Below are 13,807 nucleotides of genomic sequence, written 5' to 3' on the forward strand. Positions count from 1 at the left end.
CAGTGCCTGGAAGGCCTGTGGGGTCTGTGGGCGGGGCTCCGAGCCGGCCCCGCCCATCTTGGTTGTCATAGTGAGGCGGGACGCACTGAGACTCCAGGATCCCAACCGCTGGAAGCTAGAGGCTGGTGTCATGGAGTACACGGGGAGCCAATATATTGGGGAATATGTAGACGGGAGGTAAGGGCCTCATCTGACTCACTATGTCTTAAATCTGTGACTGGTTAAAGACGGCTGCCTTTGCAAAGCACTTTGTGCCAGGTACTTTCACAAACTTTATTCCTTTTATCCTTCGGGACAACGCTTTCAGATATGATTGTTTATTTCCATTTTACAGTTAAGAAAAATGAGACCCAGTGAAGTAAATGACTTGCTCAAGGACACACATAATAAGCAGCATAGCTGAGATATATTCATTCCATATATACGTGTGTGTTTGCTATCTGCAGTTTTAGATTTGGGGATAAAAAAAATACTAAAAAATGTCAAGATCCTTGCTCTCATAGAGTTTACAGTCCAGTTGGTGTATGGCCAATAAACAAAGAAATGGGAAGATAATTTCAGATAGTGGCTTTGCCTGAATCCTCTCCTCCCCACAGCAACCCTATGAGATAGATACAATCCTCATTTTACAGATGGAAAAAGTGAGGCTTGGAGTAATTATGTAACTTGCTCAAAGTCACCTCATTGGCATTTGGCAGGTCAGAGATCAAAACCCAGGTCTGACTCCAAAGCTCGTGAGCTTTCTATGGAGCCCTGCTGCTGGGCTTCTACAGAGGACACGGCCAGTTGGGGCTGTCCTTGAAGGCTTTCTGGAGGAGGAAATATTGAAGATGGGCCCTGAGGATTGGGTAGGATTTAGGTGGGTAGAGATGCAAGGTGAAGAATGTTTCCGGGCAGAGGAAGCAGCATGAGCAATAGTTCAGAGGACTTATAGGGGGAAGAGCAGGCAGTTCAGTTGGGCCGGAATGTAAAGAGAGTGGGGGCCAGAGCTGGAAGGGTGGGTCTGTGCTCTGGCATACAGAGATCTGAGTACTGTGCCCAGTTCTGTGAGTGGGAGGAGCCACTGATGGATAGATCCTTTGAAGGGCTGGGCATTAAGAAATCTAATTTACTTTGCACTGTATCTCTCCTCATAATGCATATGTCACTTAGTAAATGTTGGCTGAAAGAATTCATAAAAGAATGAAAGTAAGAAAAGAAAGAAAAAAAGGAAGGAAAAGGAAAGAAAGGAAGAAGGAAAGAAAGGAGGAAAGAAAGAAAGAAAGAAAGAAACAAACTTGTGATATGGTAATCATGTCCTCACTATGGATTGAGGTCTTTATCTCTTCTTTTTAAAAAAATAAATGTAATGTTTATTTATTTTTGAGAGAGAGAGGGGGAGAGAGATGGAGTGTGAGCAGGGGCAGAGAGGGAGGAAGACACAGAATCTGAAGCAGGCTCCAGGCTCTGAGCTGTCAGCACAGAGCCCGACATGGGGCTCAAACTCATGAACCACAGTGTAATGACCTGAGCCAAAGTCGGTGGGTCGTTTAACTGACTAAGCCACCCAGGCACCCCTGTTTGTTCTTTTTAACTTACTTTGAATTTATAATGAAGGCTTTTTGCCTTGAATGAATAAAAGAAAAATGGTAGGGAAGGAAAGAGAGGAAGAGAAGGGAAAGAACGAGGGAGGGAGGCAGAGTGGAAATAGAGAGATCAAGTCAGAGCCCATAGTTGTCCCAGGAAGAGGTAGCAGGACCCTGAACCAAAGCAGAGGCAGTGGGGCTTCAGGAAAGAGAGAGATGTATAAGTTCGGGAATTTACATTGTCAGGACTTGGCAACTGATTGGCTCCCAGCCTCACTCAGAGACTGCCTCCAGTCCCAACTCAGTGCCTGGCTCTAGGCTTTAAACCTGGAGGATTCTGGTACCATTTGTGGAAATTGAGAACTCTGAGAAGGGGCTGCTCTGGAGGAGGAGAGTATGAGTTTCATTTGGGGAGAGCTGGAGATGCCTACAGAAGGTCTGAACAATGAATGTCCAGTTTGCCGTTTAAAAAAAGGGAGGAGGGTTCTAATCTCAGAGAAGGGTTTTGATGGAAACGGAAATGGTAGATGTGATTTCAAGCAAAGAGATAAAGGAGAAAAGGCATTCTCTCTCCTCTCACATCTCGCAGTAGAATAAAAGCAAAATCATTTTTGAGTTCTTACTCTATATTGGGCATTCTGCCGTTGTTTCATAGCTATTATTTCATCCAATTATCTCAACTTTGGGGAGGAGTATTGTCATTATCCCCATTTTACAGAGGAGAAACTCAGGCTCATCAGAGAGTGAAGGGGCTTGCCCAAGGTCACACAGGCTCAGAGGTGGAGCCAGGCCTGGATCGGGCCTGGTGACCCCAGGTCTGCATGGCTCAGGAGCTGTGCTTCAAGCACAGTGGCATCTTCTGTCTTCTGTCATCTGCTCAGTCACTGCACCCTTCTGTTTCCATTCCTTACGCAGCGGATGTTTGCAGAGCATCTGTGTGAGCAGAATCATGATTCCAAGAACTAAGGATACCAAGGTCTTCATTAAGAAGCTTCAGTGAAATAGGGGATACAAGGAATACAAGTACAATGCAAGGCAGAAAGTGCTGAGCATCCAAAGGAAGTACACACAAAAGCCTAAAGAAGTTCAGAGTTAGAAGAGGTGACTTCCAGCTAGCAGGGAGGAATAGAGAAGGAATACAGGAACGAAGAAATGGAGGAAAGTGTCTTTCTTCAGCACTCGCTGGATGGAAGACCCTTCACTAGGAAAATCATTATACATTATCTGAGTTGATCTTGGGCTTTAATCTCAGTCACTTTCACACATGAAATGAGTGGTCAGCTGGTCAAGCTGGGCATCCCTGCCCTGTGCTCCTGTTAAGTGCCTGTCTTTCCCCCACATGACAACTACCACACATTATGTATTTACTTCATTGTGTCCCCCACTAGACTGTGAGCCCCCTCGAGGGGCGGGGGGTTACTTCGTATGCCTTGATCATTGTTGTGACCAGGACGTACCCTGCAGACCAGACTCACCACGTACGGTAGGTGTTGATAGATAGTGGATGCTCTGGAAATATCTGTTGGAAAAAAGGGAAGGAAGGAAGGAAAACAAAAAGGTTTAGGGAAGTCTCCAAGATGATACAGCCAGGAAATGGTGAAATAAGATTCAAGCCTTTGTCTCCTAAGTTTCATCCTTTTCCAAATTCTCTACAAGTGGTATAGAGGGCAGGGGTAGGCTGATCATGGGGGACAGGGAAGACCCAGAACGAGCTGCCAGGAAACCTGGCCCTAGTCTCTGCTTCACAGTGCTGTGTGGCTTTGGGCACATCCCTCCCCTCTCTGGGCCAACCAACGGGTGTGTCGGGGGAAGTGTGAACTCCAGGACAGCCTGTAGGTAAGGTGGAAGACCGAGAAAACCGCACCCATCCCCACCTTCAACAACACAGACCCTCTCATTTTTTAATTTTTGAGGGAACCAAAGAAAAAGTTTGGTTTTGAACAAAATATTACCGGGACGGTAACATCAGAGGACCCTGAGGATGAGGTTCCCACTTACTCGCCTGTGCCTGTCAGCTCTGATCCTCCAGCCGCCATGCACGGTTCAATCATTTCCCTTTGTCCTTGCAGGATGGAGGGCGAAGCTGAATACCTCCTCCCTACCGAAACAAAGTATGTTGGGGAAATGAAGGACGGCATGTTTCATGGCCAAGGAACCCTGTACTTCCCCAACGGGAGCCGCTATGATGCCATTTGGGAAAAGGGACTGGCCGTGAAGGTGATCAGCCTGAGGAGGGGAGGTTGCAGAGAGCAAAGCCTTGGACAGGAAAATCCCCCACTATGGAGCACCCTGACCTCTCCATCCAGTGCCCACCTCCTTCCATTCCCTCTTCTCCCTTCCTACTGATCTCCCAGGGTTCTGGAATCCTCTCCTCTGGATCCAGAAGGTTCCCTGGAGAGGCCATGATGAGTTTGAATCCTATTGTGCCACTAACTGTGTGACCTTGGGCCCACGACTTCCCCTATAAACTGGGGACAATAGTTGTACATCATGTTGCTACTGTAACAAATTACTACAAACCCAGTGCCTTAAAACAACAGAGATGTATTACCTTACAGTTCTGGAAGTCAAAAGTCTAAAATAGGTCAGCAAGGCTGCATTCCTTCCAGAGGCTGAATGGGAGAATCCATTTCCTTACCTTTTCCATCTTCTAGAAGCTTCCTGCCTTCCTGCATCACTCTGACTTCCGCCTCCATCGTCACCTCTCCTTCTCTCTGCGTTTTCCATCATCTCGTCTTCTATCTCTCTGGCCCCCTCGCTTCCCTCTTATAAAGACCTTCACAATTATACTGGTCCCACCCAGATAATCCAGGAAAATCTCCCCATTTCAAGATCCTTAACTTAATCACACCTGCAAAGTACCATTCGCCACATAGGGTTAACATTTTTACAGGTTCCAGCATTTATGTGTGGATATCCTTGGGGAATCGTTATTAGCCTGCCAGAATAGTACTAGCCACTTCCTAGCGTTGTTGTGAATGCAAATGAGGCGATATCTCTAAGCCCTTTGCTCAGTACCTGGCATAGAGCTGGCACTCAGTGCCAGGTCATAGAACTGCTGCTGTCCCGGTACCGGTATCATGACAAACATCTGACCCACCTAATCCCACCTAGTATTTGTGGGCCATGAATACAGTTCAGGGAGCCAGTGCAATGTCCTGATTTATACGGGAGAACAGTTTTCTCTGAGGAAAGGTCTATTGCTGTCATTGGTTTTACTAATAGCCACCTTAAGAAGGTTAAGAAACATTCCTCGTTTTACAGCTTGGAGACTCTAAGCCCCAGGAAGGGGATATGACTTATCCAAGGTCACACAGTGAATTAATAGTATCGGAATTTCCACCTATGTTTCCTGACGCCCAGGCCAATGCAACCTCTACATCCTGGGGATTCCTTCAGCGCTAAGGCAGCAAAAGCAGAACGTACATGTTTGGACAAAGGGCTATGACTGATGGCCATGACCTTTTCAGCTACGACTGAATGTTTACTCTATGCCAGGCACTGTGCTAGATGCTTTGCCAGTGCTATCTCATTGAATCGACCCTATGACATATATATTCTTATCATGCGGTTTTGCAAACGAGGAAACCAAGGGCTCGGTCATCTGCCCAGCATTGCGCAGTGAGTTGCCACATTTTGAGTGCCAGTCACAGAGAGCCCAGCACTGTCGCCATTCCTTCTAATCATCACAGCCATAATGGCTGTGATAGTTATCACTTCTCTTCTGCGGCAATAAGAAAGCCACCTCTCCCCTTGACATCCGTCCTTCTTGGCAGAAGGGCAGCCTCATGCCTGCGTGCATGCTCCTTGTCTTCCAGGGCACGTACACCTTCTCGGACGGGCTGCAGTACGATGCCGAGCACTGGCATTACTGTGACGGCTATGACCGGAGGTTTTACACCGAGATCTGCAATGGCTTGAAGCCTGCAGGTACCTGGGCACCCGCCCTTTTCTTCACCCCCAGACCGAGAGGGGAACGAAGGACCGTGGCCTATTGAAGGAACCCAAAAGAGAGGAGGCATTGAGCACAGGCCGCAGGACACAAAAGAGCCAGGTTGTAGAGCCAGAAAGACCAGTCCTCACATCTCTGCCGTACCAGCTAGGGACCACAGGCAGGGCGTTCACAGTTCTGTGCCTCAGTTTCTCTACTGCGAAATGGGACGATAGCATCATCCACCCCACAAGTGTGTTGAAAGTAAGATAAGGCATGTATAGGGTTTATAGCAACGTCTTGCTCACGGTGGGCGCACGGTCCATCTCAGCCATGTCATTCCTAGAACCAGCTGTAGCACAGAAATCGAGCAGCACCGAAGGAGCACGAGCTCCGTGTATCAAGTGCTAGCTGGGGCTCTCCAGAATCTCCAGATGACCCTGCCATGCCTGCCGGTCTGGTCCCATGTTGTATTGGAGGAAGCCGAGGCCCAGGGGTCCAGACATGCTTCCCAGGAGCGGAGCTCCCAGGGGGCCCAAGTCTTCCTCTCTGCATTCCCTGTATCATCAGAAACCGTGCTCCGTCACGGAGGGTTACATTTGGGCCTAGACTCTGGACTCAGAGAGCAGCCACTTAAGGGGCTCCTCTGTGTCTCAGGGGCTTGTGCGAGGTCCGCTGCACCTCAAGAGCATAGTTTCTGACACGGCTGAGACAATGCATCCAGAATGACACGTGGGACAGTGACTTTTCAAATTATAAGAATAAATCCTAACTTAGGAGATGATGGGGTGTAGTTGACTGAGCCTGGAACTAGAAGGTCTGGGTTTGAGTCCTAAATTCCCTGTCAATAGCTAGATGAGCCTGTGCAAGTCAGCCTCCATGAGGGCAGAAACCTCCAGAAAGCACCCAGGGTGGAATCAAACCTGGCTCAAACCGTGGCTATGTCACCTTGAATCAGTTAGTTGATCAGGTGAGCCTTCTCTCCCTTTGTCTCCTTTGTCAGCTCCTCCCCCCACCCCAGTTATTAATTTGGGGGTTCCCAGGGCTCTCCGTCCTTAAGCCCTATTCTGTTCTCCTTCTGTACCCTATCCCTAAACAAGCTGATTCGCTTCTAAGCCTTCATTTATACCATCAGCTTCCAATGGAAATCAAAATCCCTGAGCCCTGGGTTCCTGCAGCCAACTTCCCCAACACCTGTGTTTGTCATCCCTCACTTTGTCTACACTGAACTCGTTACCTTCCCCACCAGCCCCTTCTCCCCCGGTGATTGCTCCCTCAGAGACTGTCTCTCCGGCCCACCTAGATGGGCTGAGTCCTGCCTTCTTTCCCCATGTACAAGCAGCTACCTGGTCCTGTGGATTCTACCTCTTAAATATATTCATTCATGTGTTCTTCACATAATCCCTTACCCGAGATCTAGGTTTGACTCACTCTGGGCCATTCTACACTCTGCAGTCACTCTACCCTCATCTTTGAGGAACATGACTGGGATTGACACTCCCCCGCCCCCACCCCCACCACATACTCTTCAGTGCCTCCTCACTACCCTCAAGATAAGGTTCCAAATTCTTAAAATGACCTGCATTCTCTCGCTCCTGCTGCTGTCCCCAACCTCATCCCACACTACCTTTCTTTCTTGGATAGTCTCTCCTCCTTCACCATACTGGCTATACCTCTATTCCTTGAAAAGACCATGATCTTTCCTACTGTTCCCTCTGCTGGGAAGCTCTAACCCCTCACTTCACCCCGAGAACTCCTTCCCATCCTTCAGGTTTCAGCCTAATGCCCCTTAGCCTGGGGTTCCTTCCCTAAATTCCCAGCCGAGGCAGGGTCTCCCTGTGGCATACTGCAGAGCAGCCGTGGCTGTGCCCAGAGCTCTAACATGAGTGCACAGAGTCTCTCTTCCCAAGTCGACTGAGCTCTATGAGGGCGGGGGGTCAGTCTTATTCACTGATGTGTCCCCAGTGCCTGGCACGTTGCTGAGCACACAGTAGGCATCAGAAAAGGGTTACACAGGGAGGATAATACTGACTTCACAGCAGGGAGAGATGGGGGTGTGGGAATTAAGGCAATGACATTGAATTTCCTGAGTACCTACTCTGGGTCAGACACTGGCTGGACCGCCGGGGGCCTGAGAGCAGAGGGCACAGTCTCTTCCTACCAGGAGCTGCCAGGCTAGATGCCACTTAAGAACCTTGTAAACGGCTCCTCCTGGGCTAGTCACGACAGGGCCTGGACTTTGTCATGGGCTCATCACCCTGACTGAAGCCTGTAGGCAGAGAGAGAGCCCCTGGCCACAGACACTCAGCTGCCACATGGAGACACTCAGCTGGTTTTGTCAGAGGTGGGGCTCGTAGGCAGTGCGGTGACCTTCCTGGCATCCTTCCTTCTCCTCCAGCAATTCCCAACACAGCAGCTTTATCCTAAGTACCCACTGCCTTCCCACGTCACTGGGAACTTGGCAGAGCTCTGCGACAGCCGCCTCTTAGCCTCAAGGGCGGGGGGGTGGGGGGGAAGCTTAAGGCTGCCCCTCCTCCTCGCTGAGTATCTGTGAGACGGCACTGGCATGAGGCTCCGGGGAGAGAATGGCTGGAGAGTGTTCGGCACGGAATAAGTGCTCCGTAACCGTTAGCCAATAATACACAGAGGGGTTATCCTTAACCAACATAGGAGCAGCTGTGCACAGGACTGAACCCACCCCCCCCACCCCCACCCCCTGCCACGAGCCGTGAACATGGTGCTATGCTCGGTGGGCATCCAGCCCTCAGTCCAGAGGACAGGGAATTACAGGAAACACACATTAGAAAGATCCCTAGAAGTTATTTATTCCAACCTTGCACCCATTACTCAGGCCTCAGCCTTCCAAGATACACAACACGCAGGGCAGTGTGACCTACAAGGTGCACCAGCTCCTCTTGAGCTCCTGGTGGTTTGGACGCCCCTGGTCCTGTCAGCGGTGCCCGGGACATCAGCGGATTAACCTGTAGGTTTCACGGCCAGGTTTCTAGCTGCTTCCTAGCTGGAGAGTCTTGGGCAAGTTACTTGACCTCTTTGAGACTCGGTTTCTTTATCTGAAATGGGGCCACTGGATGCTGTGAGAATTAAATGACACTGGCAGGAGTTAATGAATTTCCAGGCACAAGATAGTCACTCACTAAATGGCAGCTGTTGTAGTCATTTTGGTAAGAGTCAAAATTCTGCATTCCTGGATCCTTGCCCACCCGACGCATTTCTTCCTACGGTTCTCCTTACATACGCCCTGCTCCACACGGTTTCCTGAGTGAGGCCTGATGACTCATGCCTCCATCCTTCTGCCAGACATGCCTTTCTGTCCACATGGCTGACTGTGATGCACCCTCATGGTCTCTCTGCCTCCACAACCTATGCCCTTTGGCCTGGTGTCCCTAGAAATGGAGGATGGGGTCAAGGAAAGAAGTTGCGTGTCTAGTCCCCAAGACCCTGCTCACAGAGCCGTTTTCAGGAAGCTGCTCTCGGGCACTGCTCCTGCTGCTCTGAATCGGAAGTGTTCAGCCCAAGGGTGGTAGCAGATACTCACATGAGCAACCAGCCAAAAGTGGACGTTAGGGAGACCAGGTTTAGATTTGGCCTTGGTAGTGAGCTGATTATCCACTGTATCTTTTCAAGGGATCTCTCAAGTCACCAATATGGACCCGCCTAGAAAAATCCCTGAAGGCTGTTACGATTGTGGAGATGGCTTCTATGACCCAGTCACAAGGATAATCAAAGACTATAGGAACCGCTTTTTGAGAAATGCAGGTATGTTCATTCTGACACCCTGTGGCACATGTTTTCTCTCCTCTCATTTACCCATAGGTTTGTGCATATGTGTGCACACACCTGTGTGCATTTGGTGAGAAAGAAACTTTTGCTGATAAAAGCCAAAAATTATTATCTGTTTCACAATTGGGAGTTCTTACGGATGACAAGTCTATACGATACAGTCATAGAATGAGGCAAAGGACACTTGTGGTTAACTGTGACTGCAGATAAGCATAGCACGGAAAGGATTAAAGTACATATTTTTGCGTGCTTCCCTTTGACTCGTATTTAATGAACACTTACTAAACGCTAGACACTACAGGCACCAAAGCTGGACACCAACCCCCTTCCTCATGGAGCTTATGTTTTGACAGGTAGCAGACAAGCACCAGAAAGGGTTGATCGCATCATGGAATAAGCCCAGTAAAAGGGGAAAACGTGGCCCCAGATTGGGGCAGGGGGAGAGGTGAAGGCGGGGAGTCCCAGGGAGGTGGGAGGGATGCTGTGGGAGCACAGAGAAGGGATACCTCATCCAGAATTGGAAATTCAGAGGGTTTCAAGAAGGAAGTGACAGCTAAAATGAGACCTAACGAGTAACTGGGAGTTGGCCACAGGGCATGGGGAGAGGCTTTCCAGAGAGGAAATAGCACAGGTAAATGTCGAGAAGGTGAATGATACCATGTGGTACCAGAATGCTGGCTGGCGCCCTCAGCCATGGGAGTACCTTGGAGGATCCAGGACCTCAGCTGGTGAGCGGACACAAGCCGATCAGACTTATGGTGACCCAACTCAGAGGAGGCCAGTGTACAAGTAAGGACACTTTCCTTTAACATGGTGATTCGGAACCTTTCACTTTCCTAGAGACACAGTCCCACTAGGAATAACAAGAACAATGGACCCTCTTCCTAGAAAAATGTGTGTGCACACACATAAACATGCATATGCACACACACACACAAACACACACACACGCACAGTCCCACTAGGAATAACAAGAACAATGGACCCTCTTCCTAGAAAAATGTGTGTGCACACACATAAACATGCATATGCACACACACACACACACACACGCGCGTGCACATTTTGCATATAGTCTTAAGGAGTACTTCTTAAGACCTGGGTCAAGAAACCCTGCTCTAAAATCAGAACGAAACTTCCAGGGAGACCAGGAGGCCTGGGCTGGCTGATGAGAGCCAGCGGGGAGAGAGCCTCCTCTCCCTACAGGGGCATTTACTCAGGGAGTCAGTGGTCATCAGAAAGTTGCCTTGTGGTGCTGAAGTAAGAGTAAAGGGAATGGTCAGCTGATCTTCTGGCTGAATCCTGGAGCGGAAATAGCGCTACCCCACCGGGGGCTACTGCGGGGAGCGTGGCAAATGTTCACATTCCATGTCTCCTGGCAGTTTGCTTTAATGACTTCCCATTTGCCATTGACAGGGTAGATTCTGTAGAACACTAATTCTCCTGGATGTTAATAGGCTCTCTATGAAGTTTCTTGATTGAGTAAGCTAAAGAGATACTGAGTGAAACAATGCTCAACAATTTCATTTATTGAAGGGCTTCTCAGGGCCATTAATATGCTAATATACTTTGTACTTTTCCTTCCCAGCACTTATTTCAACTGTAATTAAAGCCTCATTTGTGTGATTAATTGCTTGAACGTCTGTCTGTTCCACTAGACTGTAAGATCCATGTGAGCAGGAACTCTGTCTCTGTATCAGGCAGGGTCCAGACAGGAGGACAGAGTGAACTTCGTATCAGGAAATTAGTTAAATAGATATTGGAGTACTGAAAGAGCATTGAGGTGACAGAATAAATAAATAACTGCAGGGAGCGACTACTACCTCAAGAACTGGGGGAGGAGCCGGAGACTGGGCTATTAGAACCTAGAGGGTCAAGAGAGGGCCCCCCAGAAGCAGCAACCCAGACCTCCGGGGAGGGGCCGCTGCCCAGCGGGGCTTCTGGAGAGAGAGCCATAAAGCGGACGGTAGGATCCCGGGGAGAACTGTAAATTGGAAGTGAGTTGGGCCGCATTGCTGACATTGACACTGACGAGCAACCAGCAACACAGAAAAGAGCGTGTTCCCCTCTGCCTCCACGTGCCTGGCAGCATCTAACTGGGGGCCAGCCGGCAGAGCAGAGATGTGTCCCACAGCTCGGTCCCGACTGCAAAGTGAGAATAGGATGGTAGGTTTGGAGCTGAGAGTTAGCAGCTCGGTCACTGGCACAGTCCCGACACCCTTTGGTTGTTGTTTGGCGTCCATACTTACTCTTCTGTCCTACAGACGTAACACGTTCGTGCCCTTCTGTGTGACTCGTTGGGAGGAGCCTCCATACAAATGCAAAGATGCTCTGCCTCTCTTCCTAAGTGGGGAGTTCCTCCCCCCTCCCTCTGGGGGAAGTCCTGGGGATGAAGGGCGATTGAGCAGGGGTGAGGGGGACTGACCACCTGGCTGGGATATAGGGTGTCAGTCAGGAAAAAGGTATCCTAAGTGATAGGTCTTAAAGAATGAGCAGGGATTTTGTTAGCAAGGATGTTGGGGAAGAGCATTCCATGTAGAGGGAACAGCATATGCAAAGACACAGAGGCATAAAAAAAAAGGCATGGCATGACTAGGGAATCAGAAATTGTGGTTCCCAGAATCCTACCAAGCCATGCTTGGTAATAAAATTGAAAATCCATCATGGCACAAACAGAGCACTGAGGATTTTTAGGGCAATGAAGTTACTCTGTATGACACTACAGGGCTGGCTCCGTGTTGTTATACGTTTTTCCGGCCCCGTCGAACGTACGCACCAGAGTGAACCCGAATGTAAACTTTGGATGACTATGAGGTGTCGGTGTAGCGTCCCCAGAGGCACCCACTCTGGTGGAGAATGCTGACAATGGGAAGGCCACGCATATGTGGGGGCAGGGGGTATACACAAAATTTCTGTGCCTTCCTCTCAATTTTGTTGCGCATCTAAAACTGCTCTGAAAAAAACAATAGCCTTTAAAAATGCATCATGAGAAGGGAAGGCCATTCTTAGGAGTTTTGGAGAAGGATGGACACCGATGACTGGTCCACAAACACTTAGTGGTTAGTTGCCATGGCTCTGACTCTGGGTTAGGCAGCATCATAGAGTCTTCTCTCAGGGAGCAGGAGAAACCGACAGTAAATCAGGGTTGCCACAAGAGAACCTAGTAGGTCCCTGGAGGTCAGGGTCAGTGGGCCAGCAAGGTTTCCCGGAAAGAGCAAGATCTAACGGGAAGCCTAAACAAGAGCAGACACGTGCAGCAGGGTTGGGAAGAGTGTTCGAGGCAGAGGGAACAGCACGTGCTAAGGATAAGATGTGGGAGATCGCTGCCTACTTAGGGGCTACAAGTGGTTTGGGAGCATGAGACAACAGTATGTCCAGGGAAGAAATGTAAGAGAGGAAGCCCGAGGGGTGGGAAGGGGAAGAGCAGTAGGGGGAACAAGGGAAGGGTAGTGTAGTAACTGATTCATCATTTGGAGAGATTTCTCTGGTTGCATATAGGGAAGGGGCCAAAGGGGGTAAAACTAGATCGGAAAGATGGCGAGATGGCGAGAGAGGAGCACCTGAAGGGTTTCGGGCCCCCGTGCTCTGTGCCAGAGGCCCAGGTTCCGAGTCCGGGCCCAGCTCTCGGCCTGCCTGCTGGCTGACCCTGGGCCAGTGCCTTCCCTCTCTGGGCCCCTTGCTCTTCATCTGTAAAATGAGGGGGTCAGGCTGGATAATTCCTAGGGTCCTTCCAACCTTAAGAGTCTGTGATGGAGGAGAAAGGTAGCCAGGGAGTATTTTGGTCCTGATATTATAGGACAGATCGAGCTTGGAGCGTCCTGAAAACCACTAAAAGGAGTCTCTGCGTATGGCCACCTAGTCATTACCTTTGACTCACCTCACCCTGCCAGGGACTGATCCGGACTTCTGTCCATCTCCTGTTTTCTCCGGGGCCCTTTCTCCCCTGCATTCTGGTCTGCCCCCATAAACAGTGCTTCCTGTTGGCCTCCTGAAGGTACAGGGCTGCCTGCCGTGCGGACCTAAGGTGGTGCCTGAGGCCATCCCAGAATAAACAGAGTGGCCTGAGCCACTGCTATTACGAAGTACATGCCACCTTGGCTGGGTCAGGGCCGGGGACGCTCTTTTTATAAGAGGTCACAGGCTAGGGCACCAGCAGGAGGGTCGCCTTTGGTTCACCCTCGGGCCTCTCTGGAAGGCCCTGGCTCCTTCCCTGCCTCGCACTGGCTTCACCCCCCAGACCTGATGGGAAAGTCCTAGCCCGCTGAACTACGAACCATGCCTGACAACCCCGGGTTTGCTAGACTTGGGTTTTGAGAATGCCTTTCTTACCTGGGGAGGATGTACCTGCTCGCTGGAATCGGATGAGAATTTAAATCTATCCTTCCACTCACCAAAAAGCCTTTGAGTGTCCACCGTGTGCCAGGCTTTGGGGATCTGAGCAGGCAAGCGTTCTCTCAGACTGTGGCTCTCAAACCTTTGGACCCAGGCCCACAGTAAGCAGCAACGTACA

General features: G+C 49.8%; 1 protein-coding gene across 3 annotated transcripts in view; it reads left to right on the top strand.

Moving 5' to 3' along the window:
- The first annotated feature begins 31 nt into the window (after positions 1-31).
- MORN5 (MORN repeat containing 5) overlaps positions 32-13,807 on the top strand; it is a 29,766-nt gene continuing 15,990 nt past the window's right edge. The window contains exons 1-4 of one of the 3 annotated variants that reach the window (XM_060608795.3): positions 37-177; positions 3,635-3,782; positions 5,384-5,495; positions 9,142-9,273. In XM_060608795.3, coding sequence (XP_060464778.3) covers positions 131-177; positions 3,635-3,782; positions 5,384-5,495; positions 9,142-9,273 — 439 coding nt within the window. In that variant the 5' untranslated portion in view covers positions 37-130. Of the gene's footprint in view, positions 259-3,634; positions 3,783-5,383; positions 5,496-9,141; positions 9,274-13,807 lie in introns of all 3 variants that reach the window. The other 2 variants (XM_060608796.3, XM_060608797.3) reach the window with 2 other exon arrangements.

Source organism: Panthera onca, chromosome D4 (assembly GCF_046562875.1).
Source record: "Panthera onca isolate mPanOnc1 chromosome D4, mPanOnc1 haplotype 2, whole genome shotgun sequence".
NCBI lineage: Eukaryota > Metazoa > Chordata > Mammalia > Carnivora > Felidae > Panthera > Panthera onca.